The sequence below is a fragment of the Trachymyrmex cornetzi genome, unplaced genomic scaffold, assembly GCF_001594075.2.
Source record: "Trachymyrmex cornetzi isolate Tcor2-1 unplaced genomic scaffold, Tcor1.1 scaffold272, whole genome shotgun sequence".
NCBI classification, from domain to species: domain Eukaryota; kingdom Metazoa; phylum Arthropoda; class Insecta; order Hymenoptera; family Formicidae; genus Trachymyrmex; species Trachymyrmex cornetzi.
Genome location: NW_017297394.1, coordinates 483526 through 508778, shown reverse-complemented (window position 1 = coordinate 508778; position 25253 = coordinate 483526). Strand labels below are relative to the sequence as shown.

At 30.7% G+C, this 25253-nt stretch overlaps 6 protein-coding genes across 6 annotated transcripts in view; all 6 read left to right on the top strand.

Annotated features, from left to right (window-relative positions):
* The first annotated feature begins 3178 nt into the window (after window positions 1-3178).
* LOC108761989 (odorant receptor 13a-like) lies at window positions 3179-5101 on the top strand. Its single transcript, XM_018508781.1, has 5 exons — window positions 3179-3960; window positions 4137-4236; window positions 4322-4432; window positions 4683-4838; window positions 5048-5101. Exons 1-5 carry the CDS (start codon window positions 3179-3181, stop codon window positions 5099-5101), a joined length of 1203 nt encoding a protein of 400 aa, XP_018364283.1.
* Window positions 5102-6685: 1584 nt separating this feature from the next.
* On the top strand, window positions 6686-8537 carry LOC108761988 (odorant receptor Or2-like). Its single transcript, XM_018508780.1, has 5 exons — window positions 6686-7467; window positions 7635-7734; window positions 7821-7931; window positions 8118-8273; window positions 8484-8537. The coding sequence occupies exons 1-5, from the start codon at window positions 6686-6688 to the stop codon at window positions 8535-8537; spliced, it is 1203 nt and encodes a 400-aa protein (XP_018364282.1).
* A 2072-nt stretch (window positions 8538-10609) lies between these two features.
* LOC108762014 (odorant receptor 13a-like) lies at window positions 10610-12467 on the top strand. The gene is made up of 5 exons (XM_018508815.1): window positions 10610-11391; window positions 11559-11658; window positions 11745-11855; window positions 12044-12199; window positions 12408-12467. The coding sequence occupies exons 1-5, from the start codon at window positions 10610-10612 to the stop codon at window positions 12459-12461; spliced, it is 1203 nt and encodes a 400-aa protein (XP_018364317.1). The 3' UTR covers window positions 12462-12467.
* Window positions 12468-14276: 1809 nt separating this feature from the next.
* Window positions 14277-17305, top strand: LOC108761987 (odorant receptor 13a-like). The gene is made up of 5 exons (XM_018508779.1): window positions 14277-15055; window positions 15222-15321; window positions 15405-15515; window positions 16835-16990; window positions 17252-17305. Exons 1-5 carry the CDS (start codon window positions 14277-14279, stop codon window positions 17303-17305), a joined length of 1200 nt encoding a protein of 399 aa, XP_018364281.1.
* A 1653-nt stretch (window positions 17306-18958) lies between these two features.
* Window positions 18959-20575, top strand: LOC108761986 (odorant receptor 4-like). Its single transcript, XM_018508777.1, has 5 exons — window positions 18959-19617; window positions 19795-19894; window positions 20013-20123; window positions 20252-20407; window positions 20522-20575. Exons 1-5 carry the CDS (start codon window positions 18959-18961, stop codon window positions 20573-20575), a joined length of 1080 nt encoding a protein of 359 aa, XP_018364279.1.
* A 2208-nt stretch (window positions 20576-22783) lies between these two features.
* LOC108761985 (uncharacterized) overlaps window positions 22784-25253 on the top strand; it is a 19945-nt gene continuing 17475 nt past the window's right edge. The window contains exon 1 of the mRNA XM_018508776.1: window positions 22784-23464. Coding sequence (XP_018364278.1) covers window positions 22806-23464 — 659 coding nt within the window. The 5' untranslated portion in view covers window positions 22784-22805. The remainder of the gene's footprint in view (window positions 23465-25253) is intronic.

Sequence of the window (25253 nt, the reverse complement as noted above, 5' to 3'; positions counted from 1 at the left end):
TGTTTGTTAGTATTTTAATGTTTTAATTGAAATCTATGTGTAAAATAGACGTTGGGATTAATTCATATACGATGAATTGTTCAATAAATAAGATTCTTTAAAAATGTACTTAATTATTGATTATATTGAATATATATATTGATTATATTCGTTTTTATTTTTGTGTAAAAATATATAGAATCTTATTTTTTGTACAATTAACATATTTCTTGTTTTAATTATAAGCAAATTTTTGAAAAACATTTATTTTTACAAACATTTTTTTTTCTACGATTATTTTAGTTTCCTTCAATTAATGCAGAACACCATACAATATACAAGTCTAATGGAAATTATGGGATGCACTATAATTGTATGTTTCTTAGGATATTTTGTTATCATAGTGCGCATAAAATAAATATGTAGCGACAATAATTTCAGTGATTTTGAAAGAGTATTAAGGATATGTAAAATATATAAACGCACAAACTTAGCAAGTATCACAAAAATAAATATAATTGTAATTTACAGGAATGAGAGGATAACAATGCCGTAGCTCTATGTATGTATCTCGTTGGACTCACATCGATCAGTTTCAACATTTTTATTTTTTGCTTTATCGGTGAACAACTTTCGACGAAGATATGCTATTACATTATCGAAGTAATAATAATTAGCATTCACCAATTAATGCGAGCATCATTTTTTTTTATTAATAATCTACTTTGTATAATTGATTAAATTAGGGAGAAAAAGTGGCATTAACAGCATGCACATTGGAGTGGTATCGTCTTCCGGATGCAAAAGCGCGATCGCTGATGTTAATCATGTTCGTGTCGAATTTTCCGACAAAGGTTAGAGCAGGAAAATATTTTAATCTTTCCTTCAGGACATTCGGCAATGTAAGTAATAATATGTTGAAAAATAAAAACCACATTTTTACAAAGATTCATTACATTTTAGATCGTTAAGACGGCCATAACGTATTTAAATCTTTTACGTTCTGTTGTTAGCTAAATTTGAATAGCCAGTAAATGCATAAACGTAGTCTTCAAAGAAATATGTAACTTTTAAATAAAAATAGCCAAGGCACATAATTCCTAAACAATAATTCCTTTACTGGTAGGAGAGACCGGGGCTAGTTGTTGTACGGAGTTGATTGTCAAAATGCTCAAACAGTACATGGCAGAAAAATCTCTTTCTTTAACTCTGTAGATTACTGATATAATATTAATTTGTTGTATAAAATTGTTTGCACCAAAAGCATAGTATATATTATTTATAAGAAAATGAAGTTTGTGAATAAATTTTTCTTATCGTCTATTTTGTTGTCTGAGAAGTCTTTGGTATTATTAATCGCAATATCCCTATATTCATAGAAAATGATATGTCTTAGAAAATCTTTACTACAATTAATTAATCATTAGCCTGACAAAGTTTGCGAATACAATTTCTTTTATTAAAAATAGCTGTGTGGGATAGATTAAACAAAATAAGGCGGAGTTAGGTAACAATCAATTTTAATGTCTTTACAATATATTTATGACCGTATATTTGAGAAACTCAATTAATATTAGGGTGTAACGGCCTATTACGGTTGGAGCTGGATCTTCGTTGCTTTAAAATACTAGAGTAGTTTTAATTGCGTTTATTTAGTCCGGAAAAAATTCTTTTAAAGCAACGAAGATCCAGCTCCAACCGTAATAGGCCGTTACACCCTAATATTAATTGAGTTTAATGTCTTTAGTTCGACACATTTTTAGAGATTATACTTACAAATATATTATATTTCATATTAGATATATATTGTTTTCATTTTTCATACAGAACAAAAACAAATTATGTATTTTATGATTAAAATAACTATTTTGTCTATATTAATACCATAATTACTATTATTTCTTGAAATATAAAACTAATATTAAAAATTATATTTTTTATATGTTCAGGGTGTTACAGATACATACTAGATAGTACGACGGATTGCGCGGCAAACTTTGCATGGCCAAGCGTGGTTTAATAGACAATGACAGTGACTTTATACATTATAAAGTTTATACTACAAAGTTATATTATTTATATTATAAAGTTTATGTTATAAAGTCACTGTCATTGTCTATTAAACCACGCTTAGCCATGCAAAGTTTGCCGCGCAACCCGTCGTACTGCCTAGTATGTATCTGTAACACCCTGTACTATTCGTAAATAAAATATGCTATTGCCAATCTTAGAACGTGACAATCAATCCAGAACACGGGACTAATTGTCACATTTTCGCAGCTTTAAATTAAATAACTTATTTTTATGATGAATTTAAGAATAATATTTTTTTTAATATCTAAAGGATGTAGGTATATTATAATGTATGTAATATTTCCAAACCCTTTTTTCTAAAAATCGCTAAAAACTGTGACAACCGGCCCCGGTCTCCCCTAAGAGTTTTAAAAAGAAATAAAAGCCATAGAAAAGTTATAATACGTACTAATGTTTCATATACAAACGTATAAACTTTTACTCACTATCATTGAAGCTTCGAGGAACGCAAGTTGTAACATCAGCAGAATCAAACGTAATTATTTTTCAAAGAATCAGAAAACTTAACCGATGTGCATAACGAAATATCTTTCATGGAAACCATTTACCGTTTTCATTTTCTGTTTCTCACGCACTACAAGTTTAGCAAGTTTATTATTTTGCCCCAAGTAGTTATCGTAGAATATAACGCAAGAATGTAAATATAATTTTAGTTTTATTAAATTTATTGATGTTGTCAGGATCGTAATATCAGAAATATGATGACACTATCATGGCACTAAAACAATGTTATTATACGTTGATCTCTGATTAAACTAAAGTATTCTGTACTATGTAGTAGAAACTATTATTGCTAGCGGTCAACGTCCAAAGCAGCATAAGTTTTAGTACAGGAAGAAAAATTGAAATCATCAAATCGATTATTCTTAGTTTGAAAACAAATGTACACGCTGACGAATGAAAAAACTATTCGTGGAAAGCAATCTCGACCCTCGGTAAGTTGACTTGGAAACTCTCTTGCTTTCAAACCCTCTCTTTCAAGCTACATATTAATGTTTAAGGTGCGCAAGCGCAAACGAACAACGAATTTACTGTATAGTTTTTATTTTCTGCAATCAGTTGCCATTCAGTTTGCATAAAGATTTCATACAGGCTCGACAAAAGAATGCTGCACAACGAGCATTACAAAGATGATATGATTTACATCACACAATTGACACGAAATGTTTTGAGCCTACTTGGGGTTTGGCCGAATTACAACAGAAGAAGAACTATTGGCGAAAAAATTTGGAAGTACTTCCTAATCTCGGTCTCTTACATTCTTCTTTATTGCGTCCTGATTCCCGGTGCCTTATTTTGGATGATTGAGAAGAGAACGCGAGTCAGAGTCCAAACGATCCCTTTACTTTTTTACGGTTTCATGGCCAGTGGTAAATATAGCAATTTGGTATTCCGTGAGAAAAATATCAAACGCTGCTTGAAACACATCGAACAGGATTGGAGAATCGTTACCAGTGCAGAGGGACGAGATATGATGATTGAATCCGCGAAGATAGGAAGACGCCTAGTCACACTTTGTGCAGTCTTCATGTACGGCAGCGGGCTTTCCTTTCGATCAATTCTGCCATTTGCCAAAGGAAAAATTGTCACTGCGCAAAATATTACGATCAAACCGCTGCCTTGTCCGGCTTACTTCTTTTCATTTGATATACAAGTCAGCCCCGCTTACGAGCTGATATTTGTAATGCAATTTTTATCCGGGATAGTTACCTATTCGATAACGATAGCTTTATGTGGCCTCGCAGCTGTTTTTGTGATGCACGCTTGTGGCCAACTAAGAATTTTAGTAGATTTGATGAGAAATCTCGTCGAGGATCAATGGCAAGAAAAACAAGAAGTGGATAAAAAACTAGCTAAAATGGTTGAACATCAAATACGAATTCGAAGGTAAGAATTATAAGTTTCAATTTTTATTAAACCCACGTTGTATACATCAGCGCTTATATAATAACTTATATAATAATTAATTATTCGTTAATCGGTAATTAAAATCATACTTGTGCGGAATATATTTAGTACTATTTTCTCATTTTTCGAATATGATGATTCGGTGCCGTCGACAGTTTTTTACAATTGGTAGAAAATACTTTACAACAAGCGTGTTTAATAGAATTGATGGGGTGCACGATGATAGTCTGTCTTTTGGGATATTTTATAATAATGGTTCGTAATTTTTTATATATATCTAAAAGTTTTAATAATAAAGTGAAAAAAAAGAATATTACCTGCAATAATGTAACTTTTATAGGAATGGGAAAATAGCAATTCAATAGCTATGTGCTCTTATGTTATAACACTTACATCTCTGATGATAAATATGTTCATGTTTTGTTATACTGGTGAACAACTTACCGTTCAGGTATAACTATTTATACCTTTTTGCTCGTGATGATTATATTATGCGATGCTATTATATACAACAATTACATGTAAATTAACAATATATAATAATGTTTCTGCTGTAATGCTAATAATGCTATTTGTTTATACAAACCAATATTTGAGAAGAAATTGTTGAAAATATTTTTGTAATAATTTATAAGCAATACATAATCCTTAAAATTCGCTCAATTTTTTGAATTGATAATACTTGATAACATTAATAATAGGCAGAAAGAGTGGCTAGTACATCTTGCGAACTCGAGTGGTATCGTCTTCCGGATAAGAAAGCGCGTGGGATCGTGCTGGTGATAATCATGTCGAATATGCCCACCAAGGTCACTGCTGGGAAAATCATGGATCTATCATTCAAAACATACGGTGATGTAAGAATATATATTTAAAAGCATTCGCTAATTTCTTTAGGAATCAGCAAAAATTCAACATTAACAATTAAATATGTTACGAAGTGATTGCTATTATCACTACATACTATAATAGTCAATCAAATACAATTTTTTTATTTAGTTTATCGAGTCAATTAAATAAAATCATGATAAAGCAATAACTATAAAATATTATGCTTATTTTTCAGGTCGTAAAGACAGCTGTAACGTATTTTAATATGCTTTTAAATGTAGCCGGTTAAATGTTTCGGCTCTATATTCTTTTCATTAAAATTACAGCTACGAATTATAATGGTAATATCGTATCGTGTATGATCGTGATATTGATGTGTCAAATACAAAAGTTTACTATAATGTACATATATCTATATAAATATCCTTGATTTAAATATATTTCTTCTATATATAAAAGTATACGTAAGAAATTTTTGTTTCACAATATATTTTACATTAAATTTTCATATAGAGCAATTTGATAATTAATTAACTTGAATTAATATTTTATTTCTGATAAATTTATATAGATCAAATGTACTTTCATTTCAAGATAAATAAGAACATCAAGTAGAAATTAAGAAGTAAAAATTATAAAATATAATTGCGCATTTGTATCAATTACATTTATCAATATTGCCTACGAAATTCTAATGCTGCTTTATACCCATTGATTTCTGTTTGCGATTGTAACTTGCGAGCAGGTCGAAAACTCATATCATACTTATAACGAAAAACTGTTAATCAAAGCTATTAATCACATAGGTTCGGTCTTTGAAACTACAATTTATGCTACATATCGCAACGATAATATCGTACTGAAACATGAGCAGACAAAAATACAAAAATTCGACACAGAGTAGACAAACATGTTTAAATGCATTTTGTATTTAAAATAAATAATCACAATGTTATGATGAGAGCAACAAAAAAATACTGTTTATTGTTTAACATAATGATCGCATGATGTGACCACAGTTATACTTCTACAAATACTCTGCCATGTCAAAAACGCGTTTTACTTATATACACTGCTATTATCTGTTTTCTTTACGATACTGCAACCTTTTCATTGTTTCCAATAGGACAACTTTCTTTACCTTACGAAGAAAAGCACAAATATGTTTGCACGCAGTCACTTTGAAAGTTTCTATACGTACATTATACATTCGCTAGATGTTGCTTTTTAGATGCAAGTTGTAACAGAGCCATTGATATAGTGAAACTGATTATTTTTTCAGAGAATCGGAAAACTTCATCGAGATATCAAAACGATTCAGTGCTTTTATTTTTAGCCTCTCATGCAATTACAAGAGTTTAATAAGTTTATTTTCTCGCACCAAATAGTTATCGTAGGATATAATAGGACAAAAAAATATAAATATTTTTTATCTTTATTTAATTCACTGACATTGTCACAATTATTACGTCAGAAAACTCACAATTGCTTTTATAAGTATTAATCTTTAAACAAATTGAAATATTACTGTACTACGTAATCAAAACTATTATTGGCGGTCAACGACCAACGGATGTTATCGTGAGTTTTAGATTTATATTACACAGGAAAAAAGTTGAAGCCAATTGTTATTCTTAGCTGCTTGAAAAAAATATACACTTTGACGAATGGAATTCATATTCTGGGAAAGCAATTCCAACCCTCGGTAAGCGAACTTAGAAAATCTGCTTTCGAATTCTATTCACGCAACCCTTTAATCTTTAATGCGCGCAAGCGTAAACGGACAACGAATTTACTTTATTGGCAGTTCGTATTTGCAGCGATCAGTCACTATCCAGTTTGCACAAAGATTTCACACAGGATCAACAAAAGAATGTTCCACAATAAGTATTATAAAGATGACATGATTTACATCACACATTTGACGCGAAACATTCTAAGCTTACTCGGAATTTGGCCGCCAAATAATAAAAAAGATCCTACCTGCGCGAAAGTCTGGAGATATTTCTTAATCTCGATCTGCAACATTCTTCTCTATTGTGTTTTGCTTCCTGGAATCTTTTTCTGGTTGATTGAAAAGAGAACACGCGTTAGAATCCAGACGATTCCTCTGCTTCTCTTCGTTGTGATGGCCTGTAGTAAGTATATCAATCTACTATTCCACGAAAAGAAAATCAGACGCTGCTTGGAGCACATCGAGGAAGATTATAAAGTTGTTACCAACGCCGAAGCGCGTGACACGATGATTACATCTGCGAAGATTGGAAGACGTCTGGTCTCACTTTGTGCGATTTTCATGTACAGCAGTGGACTTTCCTTTCGATTGATTTTGCCATTTGCCAGGGGAAAAGTCGTCACTCCACAAAACATCACGCTCAGACCACTACCTTGTCCGAGTAACTTCCTTTTCTTCGATGTGCAAGTCAGCCCCACTTATGAGCTGATCTTTGTAATACAAGTATTATCTGGGATAGTCACTTACTCGATAACAACAGGTTTATGTGGTCTTGCGACTCTCTTCGTGATGCACGCCTGTGGCCAGCTGAAGGTCCTCATAAATTTGATGACAAATCTCGTCGAGGAAAAGTTGCATGAAAAACGAGAACTGAACAGGAAGTTGGCAAGAATGGTTGAACATCAAATAAGATTTCGAAGGTAAGAGTTTAAGAGTTTTATTTTTTTAATAAAATTACTTACATTAAGTGAAAACGTTCATAATAATTTATTATTTGCTAATTGGTTAACATCATATACGTGCAGGGTGTAGGTAATTCAAATTTTAATTTCTTAAATATATTGATTCGGTGCCGTCGGCATTTCAGTTTTTTACAATTGATAGAAAATACTCTACATCAAGCGTGTCTAATAGAATTGATGGGATGCACGATGTTAATCTGCCTTCTAGGATATTTTATAATAATGGTTTGTAATATTTTTTTGTATATTCGGGAGTGTCAGTAACAAAGAGAAAGAAAGTTATATTTCCAACAATAAAATACAATTTATAGGAATGGGAGAATAGCAATCGGATTGCTATGTGCTCCTATTTTTCATCAATTACATCCATGATGATAAACGTGTTCATGTTTTGTTACACTGGTGAGCAACTTACCGTTCAGGTATGTTTGTCCATATTTTTTCCTTCCTTCTTTCCTTTTTTCTTATGGTATAGTATACAATAATATATAATAACTCTCTGTTACGCAAAATATTTGAAAAATTGTTATAAAAGTTTTTATAATATTTTTTAAACAATGTTTAAATTAACAAAAATTTTCTTATATGAACTTGATAATATTTATAAGGCAGAGGAAGTAGCTAGAAAATCTTGCGTACTCGAGTGGTATCGTCTTCCGAATAAAGACGCGCGGGGGATCGTGTTGATAATAATCATGTCAAACTTGCCCGCTAAGATTACATCTGGGAAGATCGTGGATTTATCACTCAAGACCTATGGCGACGTAAGCACATTTGTTCAAAAGCGTTCACTAATTTTTTCAGAAATTAATGACAATTACAACACAGCGGTCAATTACGTTATCCAAAAATTATTATCTATTGCCTAATAGACGCGAATCAAATACAACATTTTTTAGTCAGCCTATCACGTTAGTTAAATAAAATTGTGACGAAGTGATAAATAAATACGGGATATTGTGTTTATTGTTCAGGTTGTAAAGACAGCTGTGACGTATTTTAATATGCTTCTAAAGATGACCAACTGAATATTATGTTCTGCATTTCCTTCTTCTTATTGGAACCATAATCGTAATGATAATATTATATTGTATACGTTTATTATATATAAATAGGCCAAAACTTTGGTACAAATGTTTGGTATAGTGAATATATATATATATATATATATATATATATACACTAAAGTGTGAGTAATAAATTTCATTTCTCAGTACGATGAAACTAAATATTACATTTTTTCATAGAAACATATTTTCATACAAAGCATTTCGATAATTATTTCTTTTCTTTAGTTACTATTTTATCTTCTGTACAAATTTAAATAAATTATTCCTTTATTTCATTATAAGGCGAATGAGAGCATCGAATAGAAATTATGATATAATTAAAATTAATTTTACGTTTATCAATTACATATACATGAAACCAATGATGTTTTATTGTACCAGTTAACTTTCGTGCACGATTGTAACTCGCGAGCAAAAGCATAACCTGACGTATCGCAAACTAATACACATCAATTGTCAGTCAATGGTCTTCGAAACTATAATTTAAACTTACTTCACAATGTATTGTGCAAAAAGAACAAAAAATCGATGCAATATGCATAATACATACGGCGTACTATTATTTTAAATTTATCCTTATTTAATTTTAATTCGTGTGTGTGTGTGTGTGTGTGTGTGTGTGTGTGTGTGGTGTTGCACAAATTTTTTTTTCCTAAAGTTTCAAGCAGCATTTCAACATTGTATAAGCTAGAAATGAATTATACAATAAGTAATCTCTCTTTGCTTCGAAACCATTACTGCACTTGGAAATCCATCTTACACAGCATTAAAATCTCCGGCACGTGATCAAATATTCCTACAGAGCACAATAACTTTATTATTTAAATGCACATACTTTAATCGATGAAATAATAACGATGATAGAAATAACAGAGTACTGTTTATTGTTTAAGATACAGTGATAAATGCAGTTTCTTTTCCACAGATATTCTACCAACTAATAAATCGTGTTTTGCTTATACAGTTGCTATTATTAGCAAGTTTTCTTTACAAAACGTCAACCTTTTCATTGATTTCAATAGAACAACTTTCAGTTTCTTACGATGAGGGAAAATAGCAAATAAGTTTGCGTGAAACATTTAAAAAGTTTCTACGCATACATCATACACCCGCTAGATGTGACTTTTCATTTGCAAATTGTAACAGAAACAGTTAAAAACGATTATTTTCCAGACAAACAAAAAACTTCATCGGCATATTAAACAACATAGTGATTTTATTTTTAGCCTCTCGCACAATTACAAGTTATCGTAGAATATAATAAGATACTGAAAAAGTATAAGTAATTTTCATTTTTATTCTATCAACTTAATATCTTTCTAAGATGGTTGATGTATTGATATTTTTCTTACGGCATCTTTTGAAACTTAATCAATATCTTTTTACTAAATGCCCATCTTTAGGACATTAATGTTGTTAAAACTATCGATAATATCATGATTGTTATCACATATATTAATCTTTATGCAAATTGAAATATTTTGATGTATATTGTAATGTAAGCAACCTATTAAGGCATATTTTAACTCAATCGTGACAGCCGTTATTGAGATCCTATAATCTTGATCTGTCGCATCTCTCCGGTTCACATAAAGGAAGCACGGCAGTGCCGCTGCACTTTGGCTTAGCACCCACAATGGTTCTGATTACATAATACATATCTGGAGACACTACCTAGTGTGTATGTATTATGTAATCAGAACCATTGTGGGCGGTCAATGTTCAACAAATGTACCGTGAGTTTTAGATTTATGTTATACAGGAAAGAAAGTTGAAGCCAATTGTTATTCTTAGCTGCTTGAAAAAAATATACTTTGACGAATGGAATTCATATTCTGGGAAACCAATTCCAACCCTCGGTGAGCTAACTTACAAAGTCTCCTGCTTTCGAATCTTATTCACGCAACCCTTTAATCTTTAATGCGCGCAAGCGCAAACCGATAAAGAATTTACCTTATCAGCAGTTCGTATTCGCAGCGATCAGTCACTATCCAGTTTGTACAAAGGTTTCACATAGGATCAACAAAAGAATGTTCCGCAATAAGTATTATAAAGATGACATGATTTACGTCACACATTTGACGCGAAATATTTTAAGCTTACTCGGAATTTGGCCGTCTAATATTAAAAAAGACACTATCGGCGCGAAAGTCTGGAGGTACTTCTTAATTTTGATCAGTAACATTCTTCTCTATTGCGTTTTGCTTCCTGGAATCTCTTTCTGGTTTATCGAAAAGAGAGCACGCGTTAGAATCCGAACGATTCCAGTCCTTCTCTTTGGTTTGATGACCTGTAGTAAATATATCATTCTGCTATTTCACGAAAAGAATATCAGACGCTGCTTGGAGCACATCGAGGAAGATTATAAAGTTGTTACCAACGCAAAAGCGCGGGACGCGATGATTACATCTGCGAAGATTGGAAGACGTCTGGTCTCACTTTGTGCGATTTTTATGTACAGCAGTGGACTTTCCTTTCGATTGATTTTGCCATTTGCCAGGGGAAAAGTCGTCACTCCACAAAACGTCACTCTCAGACCTCTACCTTGTCCGAGTTACTTCCTTTTCTTCGATGCACAAGTCAGCCCCATTTATGAGCTGATATTTGCAATACAAATATTATCTGGAATAGTCACTTTCTCGATAGCATCAGGTTTATGTGGTCTTGCGGCTCTCTTCGTGATGCACGCCTGCGGCCAGCTGAAGGTCCTCATAAATTTGATGACAAATCTCGTCGAGGAAAAGTTGCATGAAAAACGAGAACTGAACAGGAAGTTGGCAAGAATGGTTGAACATCAAATAAGATTTCGAAGGTAAGAGTTTAAGAGTTTTATTTTTTTAATAAAATTACTTACATTAAGTGAAAACGTTCATAATAATTTATTATTTGCTAATTGGTTAACATCATATACGTGCAGGGTGTAGGTAATTCAAATTTTAATTTCTTAAATATATTGATTCGGTGCCGTCGGCATTTCAGTTTTTTACAATTGATAGAAAATACTCTACATCAAGCGTGTCTAATAGAATTGATGGGATGCACGATGTTAATCTGCCTTCTAGGATATTTTATAATAATGGTTTGTAATATTTTTTTGTATATTCGGGAGTGTCAGTAACAAAGAGAAAGAAAGTTATATTTCCAACAATAAAATACAATTTATAGGAATGGGAGAATAGCAATCGGATTGCTATGTGCTCCTATTTTTCATCAATTACATCCATGATGATAAACGTGTTCATGTTTTGTTACACTGGTGAGCAACTTACCGTTCAGGTATGTTTGTCCATATTTTTTCCTTCCTTCTTTCCTTTTTTCTTATGGTATAGTATACAATAATATATAATAACTCTCTGTTATGCAAAATATTTGAGAAATTATTATGGAAGTTTTTATAATATTTTTTAAACAATGTTTAAAACAACAAAAATTTTCTTATATTTTCTTGATAATATTAATAACAGGCAGAGGAAGTAGCTAGAAAATCTTGCGTACTCGAGTGGTATCGTCTTCCGAATAAAGACGCGCGGGGGCTCGTGTTGGTAATAATCATGTCAAACTTGCCCTCTAAGATCACAGCTGGGAAGATCGTGGATTTATCATTCAAGACCTATGGCGACGTAAGCACATTTGTTTAAAAGCGTTCACTAATTTTTTCAAAAATTAATGACAATTGCAACACATCGGTCAATTACGTTATCCAAACATTATTGTCTATAGCCTAATAGACTTGAATCAAATATAACATTTTTTAATCAGATTATTGCGTTAGTTATAAAATTATGACGAAGTGATAAATAACTACGGGATATTGTGCTTATTATTCAGGTTATAAAGACAGCTGTGACGTATTTTAATATGCTTCTAAAAATGACCAACTGAATATTATGTTGTGTATTTCCTTCTTCTTTTTGTCGGAACCAAGACTGGATATGGACGCATCGTAATGATAATATTATATTGTATACGTTTATTATATTTAAATAAGTCAAAATTGGATAAAAATGTTTGGTATAATGTATATATATTCCAAAACGTGAGTAAGAATTTTTATTTCTCAGTATGATCAAACTAAATATTACATTTTTAATAAAAGCATTTTCATAATTATTTCTTTTTTTTAATTACTATTTTATGTTACGTATAAATTTAAATAAATTATTCCTATTTTTCTTTAGAAGACAAATAAGAGCATCTAATAGAAATAAGATACAGCTAAAATTAATTTTACATTTATCAATTACATATATATGAAGTCAATGCTGTTTTATTGTACCTGTTAACTTTTGTGCACGATTGTAACTCGCGAGCAAAAGTATAACCAGACGTATCGCAAACTAATACACATCAGTTTTCAGTCAATAGTCTTCGAAACTATAATCTAGACTTCACAATGTATTGTGCATAAAGAACAAAAATCAATGCAATAAGCGTAATACATATGGTGTAGTATTATTTTAAATATATTCTTATTTAATTTAAATCATTGCACAATTTTTCTTTTCCTAAAGTTTCAAGCAGCATTTTAACATTATATAAGCTAGAAGTCTGTTATATAATAAGTAATCTCTCTTTGCTTCGAAACCATGCACTTGGAAATCTATCTTACACAGCATTAAAATCTCCGGCACGTGATCAAATATTATTCCTACAGAGCACAGTAACTTTATTATTTAATTGCCCATACTTTAATTTTAATTGATGAAATAACAACTATGATATAAATAACATAGTACTGTTTATTGTTTAAGATACAGTGATAAATGCAGTTCCTTATCCATAGAAATTCTACCAATAAATCGTGTTTTTCTTATACAGTTGCTATTATTAAGTAAGTTTTTTTAAACGTCGATCTTTTGATTAAGTTCAACAGAATAACTTTCAGTCTCTTACTATGGGGTAAAATGGCAAATAAGATTGCGTGCAACATTTAAAAAGTTTTCTATGCATACATTGTACATTCGCTAAATGTGACTTTTCATTTGCAAATTGTAACAGAGTCAGTTAAAAACGATTATTTTCCAGCCAAACAAAAAACTTCATCGGAGTATTAAAACGACATAATGTTTTTATTTTTAGCCTCTCGCACAATTACAAGTTATCGTAGAATATAGTAAGATACTGTAAAAGTATAAGTAATTTTTATTTTTATTTTATCACCTTACTATCTTTCTAAGATAGTTGATGTATTGCTGTTTTTGTTACGGCATGGCATCTTTTAAAACGAAATCGATATTTTTTTACTAAATACCCATTCTTAGAGCATTAATGTTGTCAAAACTATTGAAAACATCATGACTATTGTCACATATATTAATCTCTAAGCAAATTGAAATATTTCGATATGTATTGTAATATGTATTATGTAATTAGAACCATTGTGGGCGGTCAATGTCCAACGCAATCATGAGTTATAATTCAGGAAGTAAAGTTGAAGCCATCAAAAAGATTATTTTAAGTTTAAAAAAAAATGTATACTATGATGAATGGGAACACTATTCATGGAAAGCGATTCCAACCCTCGGTGAGCAAGTTGACTTAGAAACTCTACTGCTTTCAAACTTTCTTCTTCATAAACATTGTGATCTATAATGCGCGCAAGCGCAAACGATGAATTTATTTTATTGACAGTTCGTATTCGCATTGGTTAGTAGCCACCCAGTTTGAGTAAAGGCTTCGCATAAGATCAACAAAAGAATGTTGCGCAACGAGTATTATAAAGACGACATAATTTACATTACATATTTGACGCGAAACGTTTTGAGCTTACTCGGAGTATGGCCGTCTTATAGGAAAAAATCAACCCTCGAGAAAATTTGGAAATACTTCTTAATCTCGATCTGTTACATTCTCCTCTGTTCTGTGCTGATACCTGGTACTCTTTTTTGGTTGGTCGAGAAGAGACCACGCGTCAGGATCCGAACAATACCTCTGCTTCTTTTTGGCTTCATAGCCTGTGGTAAATATAGCAATTTGGTATTCCATGAGAAAAACATAAAACGCTGTTTGCAACACATCGAGGAAGATTATAAAGTTGTTACCAACACGAAAGCCCGGAACACGATGATCAAATCTGCAAAAATTGGAAGACGTCTGGTTACACTTTGTGCGATTTTCATGTACGCCAGTGGGCTCTCTTTTCGACTGATCTTGCCATTTGCCAAAGGAAAAATCATAACTCCACAAAATGTTACGATCAGACCTCTGCCTTGCCCGGCTTACTTCATTTTCTTCGATGCACAAGTCAGCCCCACTTACGAGCTGATCTTTGCAATGCAAATATTATCCGGGATAATCACTTATTCGATAACAACAGGTTTATGTGGTCTTGCGGCGGTCTTCGTGATGCACATGTGTGGCCAGTTAAAAATCTTGATGAGTTTGATGAGAAATTTTGTCAAGGAGAAATGGCTAGAGAAACGGGAAGTGAACAGGAAGTTGGCAATAATGGTTGAACATCAAATAAGAATTCAAAGGTAAGAGTATTGGAGAGCTTTAGTTTTATTAAAATTATGTACATGCAGTGACTAAACGGTTGTAACAAGTAATTATTTATTGATCGGTATTTAACATCATATTCGTACAGACAATTCCAATTTCTCATTTTCTGAATGTATTGATTCGGTACCGTCAACATTTCAGTTTTTTGCAATTGGTAGAGAATACTCTACAACAAGCGTGTCTAATAGAATTGACGGGGTGTACGATGAATGCCTGCATTCTAGGATATTTTATAATAATAGTTCGTAATTTATAATATATTCGGGAGTTTCAATAACAAAACAAAAAGAAGTAATATTTCCAGCAATAATATAATATTTATAGGAATGGGAAAATAGCAATTCATTAGCTATGAGCTCTTACTTTACAGCACTTATGTCCATGTTGATAAACATGTTTATGTTTTGTTACACTGGTGAACAACTTACTGTTCAGGTATGTCTGGTCAAACCTTTTCCTCGAAAGATGATATCGTACTTCGATGATATATGTAGCAATTATTTTTACACTAAGTATAAGCATATTCGGGCTTATGACGGTCAAAGCTAGATTTTTTTTGCCTAAATAATTCTCAGTGGATTATCTATATCCTATATATGTACATGCATATATATCATATTTTTGTAGTTATTCACACTGCGCGCCGAAATTTTTCCGGACTTTATCTAACGCAATTAAACTACTGCAATAATGTTACAAGGCCTTTAATGCCTCGGTGGTCTAATGGCTTAGGACGTTCGTATGGAACATAAGAGATCCGGGTTCAAGTCCCGGCCGAGGTAATATTTTTCGCAATAAATTTATATTAAGCACATTGTCAATTTAATTTAACTTGTGATATTATTGCAGTAGTTTAATTGCATTAGATAAAGTCCGAAAAAATTTTGGCGTGCAGTTTGAATAACTTCAAAAATATGATATATATGTATGTACATATATAGGATATAGATAATTCACTGGGTATTATTTAGGCGAAATGATCTAGCTTTGACCGTCATAGACCCGAATATGCTTATATTTATAGATTATACCTAGTATTTAATTTTTTGTCGGTCCGAATAAAATCTATTAATTAGTATTAATTATTTTTATAGTATACGTATAATTATATATCAGATGTAGCAGTGATGTGTAATTCGTAGCACGCCGGTTGATAGTTCAAAAATATAAAATTATATTCTTTATTTTATACAAATTTAAAATGCACTTCAGACGCATTAAACAATTTTTTTTAAATTTATGTTCAAAAATGCACTTTATATTTAATATTTATATTTAAATAAATATGTTTTGTAAAATATTTGATATTTATAAATCATTTTGATTTTTTATTTTCTTATTGATGAAATAAAATTCAAAATGAGTTTTGGTACTTATTTTGACACGAAGCGTATAGTCGTGTAAAACAATTATTAAAATAAATATCTTTAATAAGTAAATAGATAAAAAAAATTTTATCTTAATATCACTATAAAAAAATTTTATATACATATATGAATATATACGCACCGAAATAGACTTCATACAGTTCGTGAGATATACAATATGAAAATGTTCCTCAGTTTAAAGAAGATTGTACATTACTGCTATATAGTATATATATAATAACATATACAGTTTATAATATGATGCTTTATTATTTTTACAAGGCAATACTTGTGAGAAGAAGTTGTTAGAAATATTTCTATAATATTTATCAGCAATGCTTAAATCCACCAAAATTTACTACACATACTTTATAATATTAATAACAGGCTGAGGAAGTAGCTAGAACATCTTGCATGGTCGAGTGGTATCGTCTTCCAAATAAGGATGCGCGTGGGATCGTATTGGTGATAATCATGTCGAATTTGCCCACCAAGATTACTGCTGGAAACATTATGGATCTATCATTAAAAACATACGGCGATGTAAGTATACACGTTTAAAAGCATTCACTCATTTTTACATGAATCAATAAGAATTGTAGCAATATTACAATTAAATACATTATTCAATAATTATAATTATCGTCAAAATATAATAGACGTAAATTAAATACAATATTTCTTAATTGTGTATTTACCTAAAAAGTCCTACATTCGTTGAATAAACATTAGTTGAATAAAAATAAAGTCATGAAGAAGTAATAATAATAAGAAAATAACTACAAGGTTATGCTAATTTTTCAGGTAATCAAAGCGGCTGTGACATATTTTAACATGCTTATGAAAACAATTAAATGAATATTTCTATCTTGTATCTTTTTCTTCTTTCTGGAACTATGATTAGAACTCATTATAATGGTAATATCGTATCGTAAAGAGAATTTTATAGACATGTCAAATGTAAAACTTAGTATAATGTATATTTACAGAAGAAATTTTTGTTTCTCAGTTCGGCGGAATATACATTAAATTTTCATAGAACAGTTTAATAATTAATTAAATTATCTAATAACTATTTTATTTTTATATAAATTGATATAAATCTAACCTTTACTTCATTCCAAAGTAAATTACACCACTGAGTAGAAACCGTTATCGCTCAGCGACAAACAGCAAGTGTGCGAAACTATGCGTTTTGTGCGTGCATCATTACAAATTTACACATCATTACAAACTTAAATGGAGAAATAATATGTAATATAATATTGATTTTGATTTAGAATTATAGATAACAAATTTACAAGATTAGTAAGCAAATTATTAAAATTTTTTTGTCCAATTATTGCTTTTATGGATTGTATATATCTAGAGATATATGCAGAAATGTAATAATTTTTTATTATACTTCATCTCTCAAGTAATTTTCATACTGTAAAAACATATTGGAATATTGCATTTTAATACGACTTGGGAACGCCAAGTTTTATCTTCACTATAATCCATTCATTTTAGTCACTTTTAGTCGGTTTTATATATCTTAGAATTAGAGGAGATTTTTGCAAATAAGCCTTTTCGAGAACCTATTTAAGAGAGAAATATTTAGCTAATTGTGTTGATATCATATCCGTTTTTGAAAAGTTAATTATTAAATAATTAAATTTAAATAGTTTATAAAAAAGTATTTTTTTTATTTCAGGAAGGACGTAATTTTGATATTTTTTAACATACTTATATTTATTTTTTTAAAAAAGTTCTTTAGGAGTAACATTTTATAAAGAGCACTGTAAAGTTTTCTACATGCAATATATATTTTAATAAAAAAAAGTGATTTTAATATGAGGAACAAAAAGAATTGTTTGATATATAGTCGAATGATAAATATAATTATATGTCAACGTTTGCTTTGCCAAGTTAACTTTTATGCTTTGCTTATACATTACTATTCTCGGTATAAGTTTGCAAAATGTTTACCTCTTCATAACTTCCCGTAGAAAATGTTCTGTTCCTTACAATAAGGGAAAATCGTAAATAAATTTTTACGCAACTTCTCTTGCACGCAATCTCTTTGAAAGTTTCTATACATTTGTGAAATCGTAAATAAACTTGTACGCAACCTGCCTTGCACGTAATTTCTTTGAAAGTTTCTATATATTTGTTAACCATCCGCTTGACGCAGTTTTTCAATTCCTTTGATACGCAGGCGCACATGAATTATGAGCTATGTTGCGTTCAGCGTAGGGTACTGCTCGTCACTGCGATCAGTGGCGAATAGACGCATTTTGCGTCTGTATCGTGCATTACAAAAGTGTTTTCAAAAGTGTGCTATTATAACTATACTATGAAGCGAAAAACCTTCATATAAGAAATTGTAAAATTAATCAGTCTTTTAAAATGTTTGCTAACAAGTATTACGAACACGACATAGAGAATGCTTTCGCGATGAATCGCTTCTTCTTTCGTTTATTAGGCATATGGCCATTTACACGCGCAAATTTTTTTCTTCTGGAGCTGATGGAGACGGTCGCACTAATCCTCACGTGTTTTACGTTCCTCTTCTGCGAATTAATCCCGACTATGCTCTATGTATTTTTGGTGTTGACAGACTTTGGTTTGAGGATAAAAGTTATGGGCAGCGGACTATTCACGTTAATAGAAATACTCAAGTACAGTTGTACTCTGCTATACAAGAATCAAGTGCGAAACTGTTTAAAATTCGTTGATGAGGACTGGCGAAACGTTATCAATCCGAGTGATCGTATCTCGATGATCGACAGAGTCAGAACTAGCAAACGTCTCATTATGATGTGTGCCATATTCGTGTATTTAACTGGCATGGCTGTCCGAATAATAGTACCTCTGTCAATAGGGAAGATTATTACTTCTGAAAATATCACTATTAGACCACTACCTCACGTTGCTTATCTTGTTATATTTGATGTGCAGCGTAGTCCAGTTTACGAGATCGTATATTTCATACAATTTCTAGCAGGATTTATAAAGTACACGATTTCGATTACAACTTTTAGTTTTATGACACTTTGCGCGATGCACTTTTGTGGGCAGTCTGACATACTTGTAACGTTGATGAACGATTTCGTGAACGAGAATCAATCGAAAGACATGAACAAGAGATTGGCTATTGTCGTGGAGCGTCAAATCAGAATAAGAAAGTGAGTCTTTCCTTGCAATAATGAAATTCATTCGTTAATTCTTTAATGTATTCACATTAACAATTATGTTAGAGCTTAATACGCAATAGTACGTTTTCGCAAAATGAGCAACGTATTATCCAGTTACTAGTAATTTTCATTAAAAACAATTTTCATAGTTCTCACAATATATTTTAGTTTCTTACAATTGGTGCAAAATACCATTCAGTATACAAGTTTAATACAAATCATGGGATCTACAGTGTTGATATGCTTCGTAGAATATTACACTATCATGGTGCGCAGAAATATTTATTTAACAATAAATTTCAAAGAAATTATAAGTTTAGATAAATGATAAAAAATGTAATACGTTACAGATCTGTATAAAAAATTAATAAAAGTTTATTTTCCAGGAATGGGAAAATCATAATGTTATTCGTATGTGTACATATATCAGTGGACTAATAATGTTATCATACAACATATTTATTTACTGTTACATGGGCGAGCAAATCATCGAACAGGTATATGTTGTTGAATTATTTTTCATTGTCGACGACAGTAAAATATAACAAATGTAACGAACATCAAAGTAGGACATTAGAAAAAAATTATTTTTTTTTGTTTACATCGCTTGATTGATAAAAACTAGGGAGAAAAAGTATCATTAACAACACGCACTCTGGAATGGTACCGTCTTGAAGATGCAACAGCACGAGCATTGATTTTACTTATAACTATTTCCGAAAACCCATTAAAACTTAAAGCAGGAAATTTCATAGATATTTCTCTAAGAACGTTTGGTAACGTAAGTAATACAGATATTTTATTAAATTTATTTAATAATAAAATTAATATCATGAAAATGATTTCTGAGGCAAGGAGAAGAGCGTATCTTAATAAAGATATGCATCTATTTTAGGTTGCTAAGATGACCGTGACATATTTAAATATTCTTCGATCAGTTGATCACTGAGTTTCAAGAATTAATTGAAAATGTATGGATAGCAATAGAATAGTAATACTACACATTTGTACCCATCAAATCGAAGTAACAGTATACTTAAACAGAGTGCTTTTCTTTATCAAATATCTTTATTTGAAATTAAACATATTGAAAACGTTTACAAATGTTTATATTCGGACCTTATTGTATAATTCTTGATTTACAATAATTCTTTATTCAATTTCTGATAGATATGTATGTAAAATAATATGAAAATGTCTAACCTAAAAGTAAAAGATTTTATGAGATTCATTTAAAAATGTAAGTAAGAACTATCTATTAGATATCTGATGTTATATTGACAGAAAAGACTGATTTTGATAATTAGAAGGAAATTGTTTGTGCTTTTTATGTACAATACTTTATAGTTATTTATTTTAACGTATAAAATTGTTTAATTTTTTTATCTAATTAAAATGTCCAATCTTTGTATGCTCCAAGTCAAAATCAGGACATAAGAGATATACATACTTCTTAATAATGTCTTATCTCATGTACAATAATAAGTATATTAAATTATAAAGCCTAAGTTGCTCCGGCAAAAAATTAATATACATATTGGCATTATTAATTTTTACCATCATTATTGATAAACGTGACTGAAAGAAAGAAATGTTATTTTATTATTATTCCAATTTTTTATACATAGAAGATTTTGGTTCTGTATCTCTTTCTTCTCATTAAAAGTACGACTACGAACGCATTATATTGATAATATCTAATCATATATAGGTGTGCTCTGTCTTTGGTGTATGCATAACATACGTATGTAGAAGAATATCCATTTTTGTTTCTCAACATGAAGAAAGTAAACATTATAATTTTATAGAAAGTATTCTGAAACTAATTACATTATATATAATAGCTATATTATTTTATATAAATTTTATTATGAATCGGATTTTTATTCCGTTGTAAGATGAATTAGAACAGTGAAAAAAATTAAAAGATAAACATAGAATTTCATATTTATGAATAACGTATACATAAAATGTAGCTTTATATTCTCGATAACTTTTGCACGCGATTGTAATTAGCGAATAGATCAAAGTATCACATGATGTAACTATTATTGCATATAACTCGTACACATCAATTGCAATTATTGTAAGTCATTGTTCATTTTTCAAATCTACATTCTAAGCTACATTTCGTATCGATAATATCGCATTGTACTTAATATGAACATATGAAGAATGCAAAAATTTGATGAAATAAGCTGATCCTATATTAATGATAAGTCAATCGTAACTTTGCCCGTGACGGCAAACCAATTGATTTACTTGCGACTAATGTAGGAGCAGCTTTAGATATTATAATTTAAATATATCTTTGATTATATAAATTGTCTTCTTTTAAGATATCAAGCAATATTACATTATTATGTAATAGAAATAAGCAGTATAGCAATATTATATATTTTTCGAAAACATGAACAAATTTCCACTTGATAATTCATAATCGGAGATTTGTTCTACGTAGCATCGAAATCTCCGAAACTTCAGAATAAACACGCTAGGAAATAATATTTTATATGGACAATTGTAACGTATATTATGTCTCAATGACGTATAGATTTAAATTAAAGAAATTATTAAATATTAATATATATGTATATAAGAGATAAAAATACTATTTGGAATATAGTCGCGGGATAAATCCAGTCACTTTACATTATACTCATCCAAGTCAACTCCTACGTTTTGCTTATACACTGTTATACACTAGTATTATCGATAAGTTTTTATTACAAAAGTTTATTCCTTCATATCTTCCCGTAGAAAATCTTCTGTTTCTTACAATAAAGGAAAATCGTAAATAAACTTGCACGCAACCCCTTTGAAAGTTTCTATTATTCGTTAACCATCCGTTTGACGTGGCTTTTCAGTTATCTTTATACGCAAGCGCACATGAAATATGAGTTATATTCTGCTCAGCGAAGAACACTACGAACAGTGCCGAATAGACACGTTTCGTGTGTGTATCGTGCTTTACAAAAGTGTTCTCATGATACAAGATATCATACTATGAAGTGGAAAGACTTCATATAATAAATTGTAGATTTAATTGGTTTCTCAAGATGTTTGCTAACAAGTATTACGAACGTGACATAGAAAATGCTTTCGCAATGAATCGCTTCTTCTTTCGTTTATTAGGCATATGGCCATTTACACACACAAATTCTTTTCTTTTGGAACTGATGGAGACTAACGCACTGATCCTAGCATGTTTCACGTTTCTCTTCTGCGAACTAATCCCGACCATGCTTTATGTATTTATGGTGCTGACAGACTTTCGTTTAAGGGTGAAAGTTATGGCCAGCGGACTATACACGTTAATAGAAATCATCAAGTATAGTTGTACCCTGCTTTACAAGAATGAGGTGCGAAACTGTCTAAAATTCGTTGAAGAAGACTGGCGAAACGTTATAAATCCAAGCGATCGCATCTCAATGATCGATAGAGTCAGAACTAGCAAACGTCTGATTATGATGTGTGCTATATTCATGTACTTCAGTGGCATGGGTTTTCGAATAATAATACCTCTGTCAACAGGAAAGATCATTACTTCTGAAAATATCACTATCAGACCATTACCTCACGTTGCCTATCTCGTTATTCTTGACGTGCAAAGTAGTCCAGTTTACGAAATCGTGTATTTCATACAATTTCTATCAGGGCTTATAAAGTATACGATTACTGTAACAACATTTGGTTTTATGACACTTTGCGCGATGCATTTCTGCGCGCAGTCAGACATACTTGTGACTTTAATGAACGATTTCGTGAACGAGAATCAACCTGAAAACTTGAACAAGAGATTGGCTATTGTCGTGGAGCGGCAAATCAGAATAAGAAAGTGAGTCTTTCTTTGCGTACAATAATGAGATTCGTTCGTTAATTTTTTACTGTAAATCTACTCTCTAAATAGTCTAAATATGAATCAGTTGATAGTCACTAATTACTCAGTGGCATACTTTGCATTGATAATCAGTGAAGTTCAACTAAAAAAGGAAGAATGTTTGAGCATTATATAACTGAAATACTAATATTTGCACGTTAATTTCAATCTTCCAATATTCATTGAATTTAAGCACTAAATCAAGGTTAATTAAATCACCCAATAAAGATTAGCTAGATTAGGGAGCTCACATTTAATTCACTGATTACCAGTGGCATATTTGGCACTGATATCAGCGATTATCCACTGATTCAGATTTAGAGAGTAACGTATTTACACTGACAACTATGTTAGAGTTTAATAAACTATAGTATGTTTATGCAAAATGATATTACCTATCATCAAAGATACATAGGATTAGGTACTAATTTTTGTTAAAAACAATTTTCATAATTTTCTCGTAATATATTTTAGTTTCTTACAATTGGTACAGAGTACTATTCAGTATACAAGTTTAATACAAATCATGGGATCTACGGTGATGATATGCTTAGTAGGATATTACGTTATCATGGTGCGCAAAAGTATTTACATAACAATAAATTTCAAGGAAAATATATAAGCTTAGATAAATAATAAAAGATATATTATGTCATAATTCCGTGTTCTATAAAATCTAATAAAAGTTCTATTTACAGGAATGGGAAAAACATAATGTTGTTAGTATTTGCGCATATATTAGTGGACTAATAATGTTGTGGTACATCATATTTATCTACTGCTACATGGGCGAGCAAATCATTGAGCAGGTATACGCTGTTGAAGTATTTTTTATCGTCAATGATAGTAAAATATATAATAGTAAATTTAGCAAACAAGTGGAATGTCAGAGGAATGTTATTTTTTTTTGTTTATATCACTGACACGTTTGTACTTAATTGATAAAAATCAGGGAGAAAAGGTATCATTAACAACACGCACTTTGGAATGGTACCGTCTTGAAGACGCAACAGCACGAGCATTGATTTTACTTATAACTATTTCCGAAAACCCAATAAAACTTAAAGCAGGAAATTTTATAGATATTTCCCTCAGAACGTTTGGCAACGTAAGTAACACAGCTATTGTTTCAAATTTATTTAATAACAAAGTTAAAATCATGAAAATCATATTTCTGCGGAAAGGAAGAGCGTATTTTAATATACAGATATGCATTTTAGGTTGCTAAGATGTCCATGACATATTTAAATCTTCTTCGATCAGTTGTCTAAATTTTAAGAATTAATCGGAAGAGTATGAATAGCAGAAGAACAGTAATAATAAACATTTGTTACCATGAAATGGAAGTAATAGCTTACTTAACACAGCGCTTTTATTTTTAAAATATCTTTGATTGAAATGAAACTTATTGGAAATGTTTACGAATGTTCATATTCAGACTTCATAATATAATTCTTGAATTATTCTTTATTCAATTTCTGATGCATATGTATAAAATAATATAAAAAAATATCTAGATAAAAGATATTATGAGATTCATAAATATATCATCAAAAAATCATCAATAAATGTCTATTAGATATTTGATATTATATTAAGATAAAAAAGGCTGGTCTTCATAATAAGAGGAAAATTATTTGTGCTTTTCACTTTATGACAGGGAATGGAAAGTTACTTTTTAAAAGTAACAAGTTACAGTTACTCGTTACCGAGTAGGAAAAGTAACAAGTTACCGTTACTAGTTACC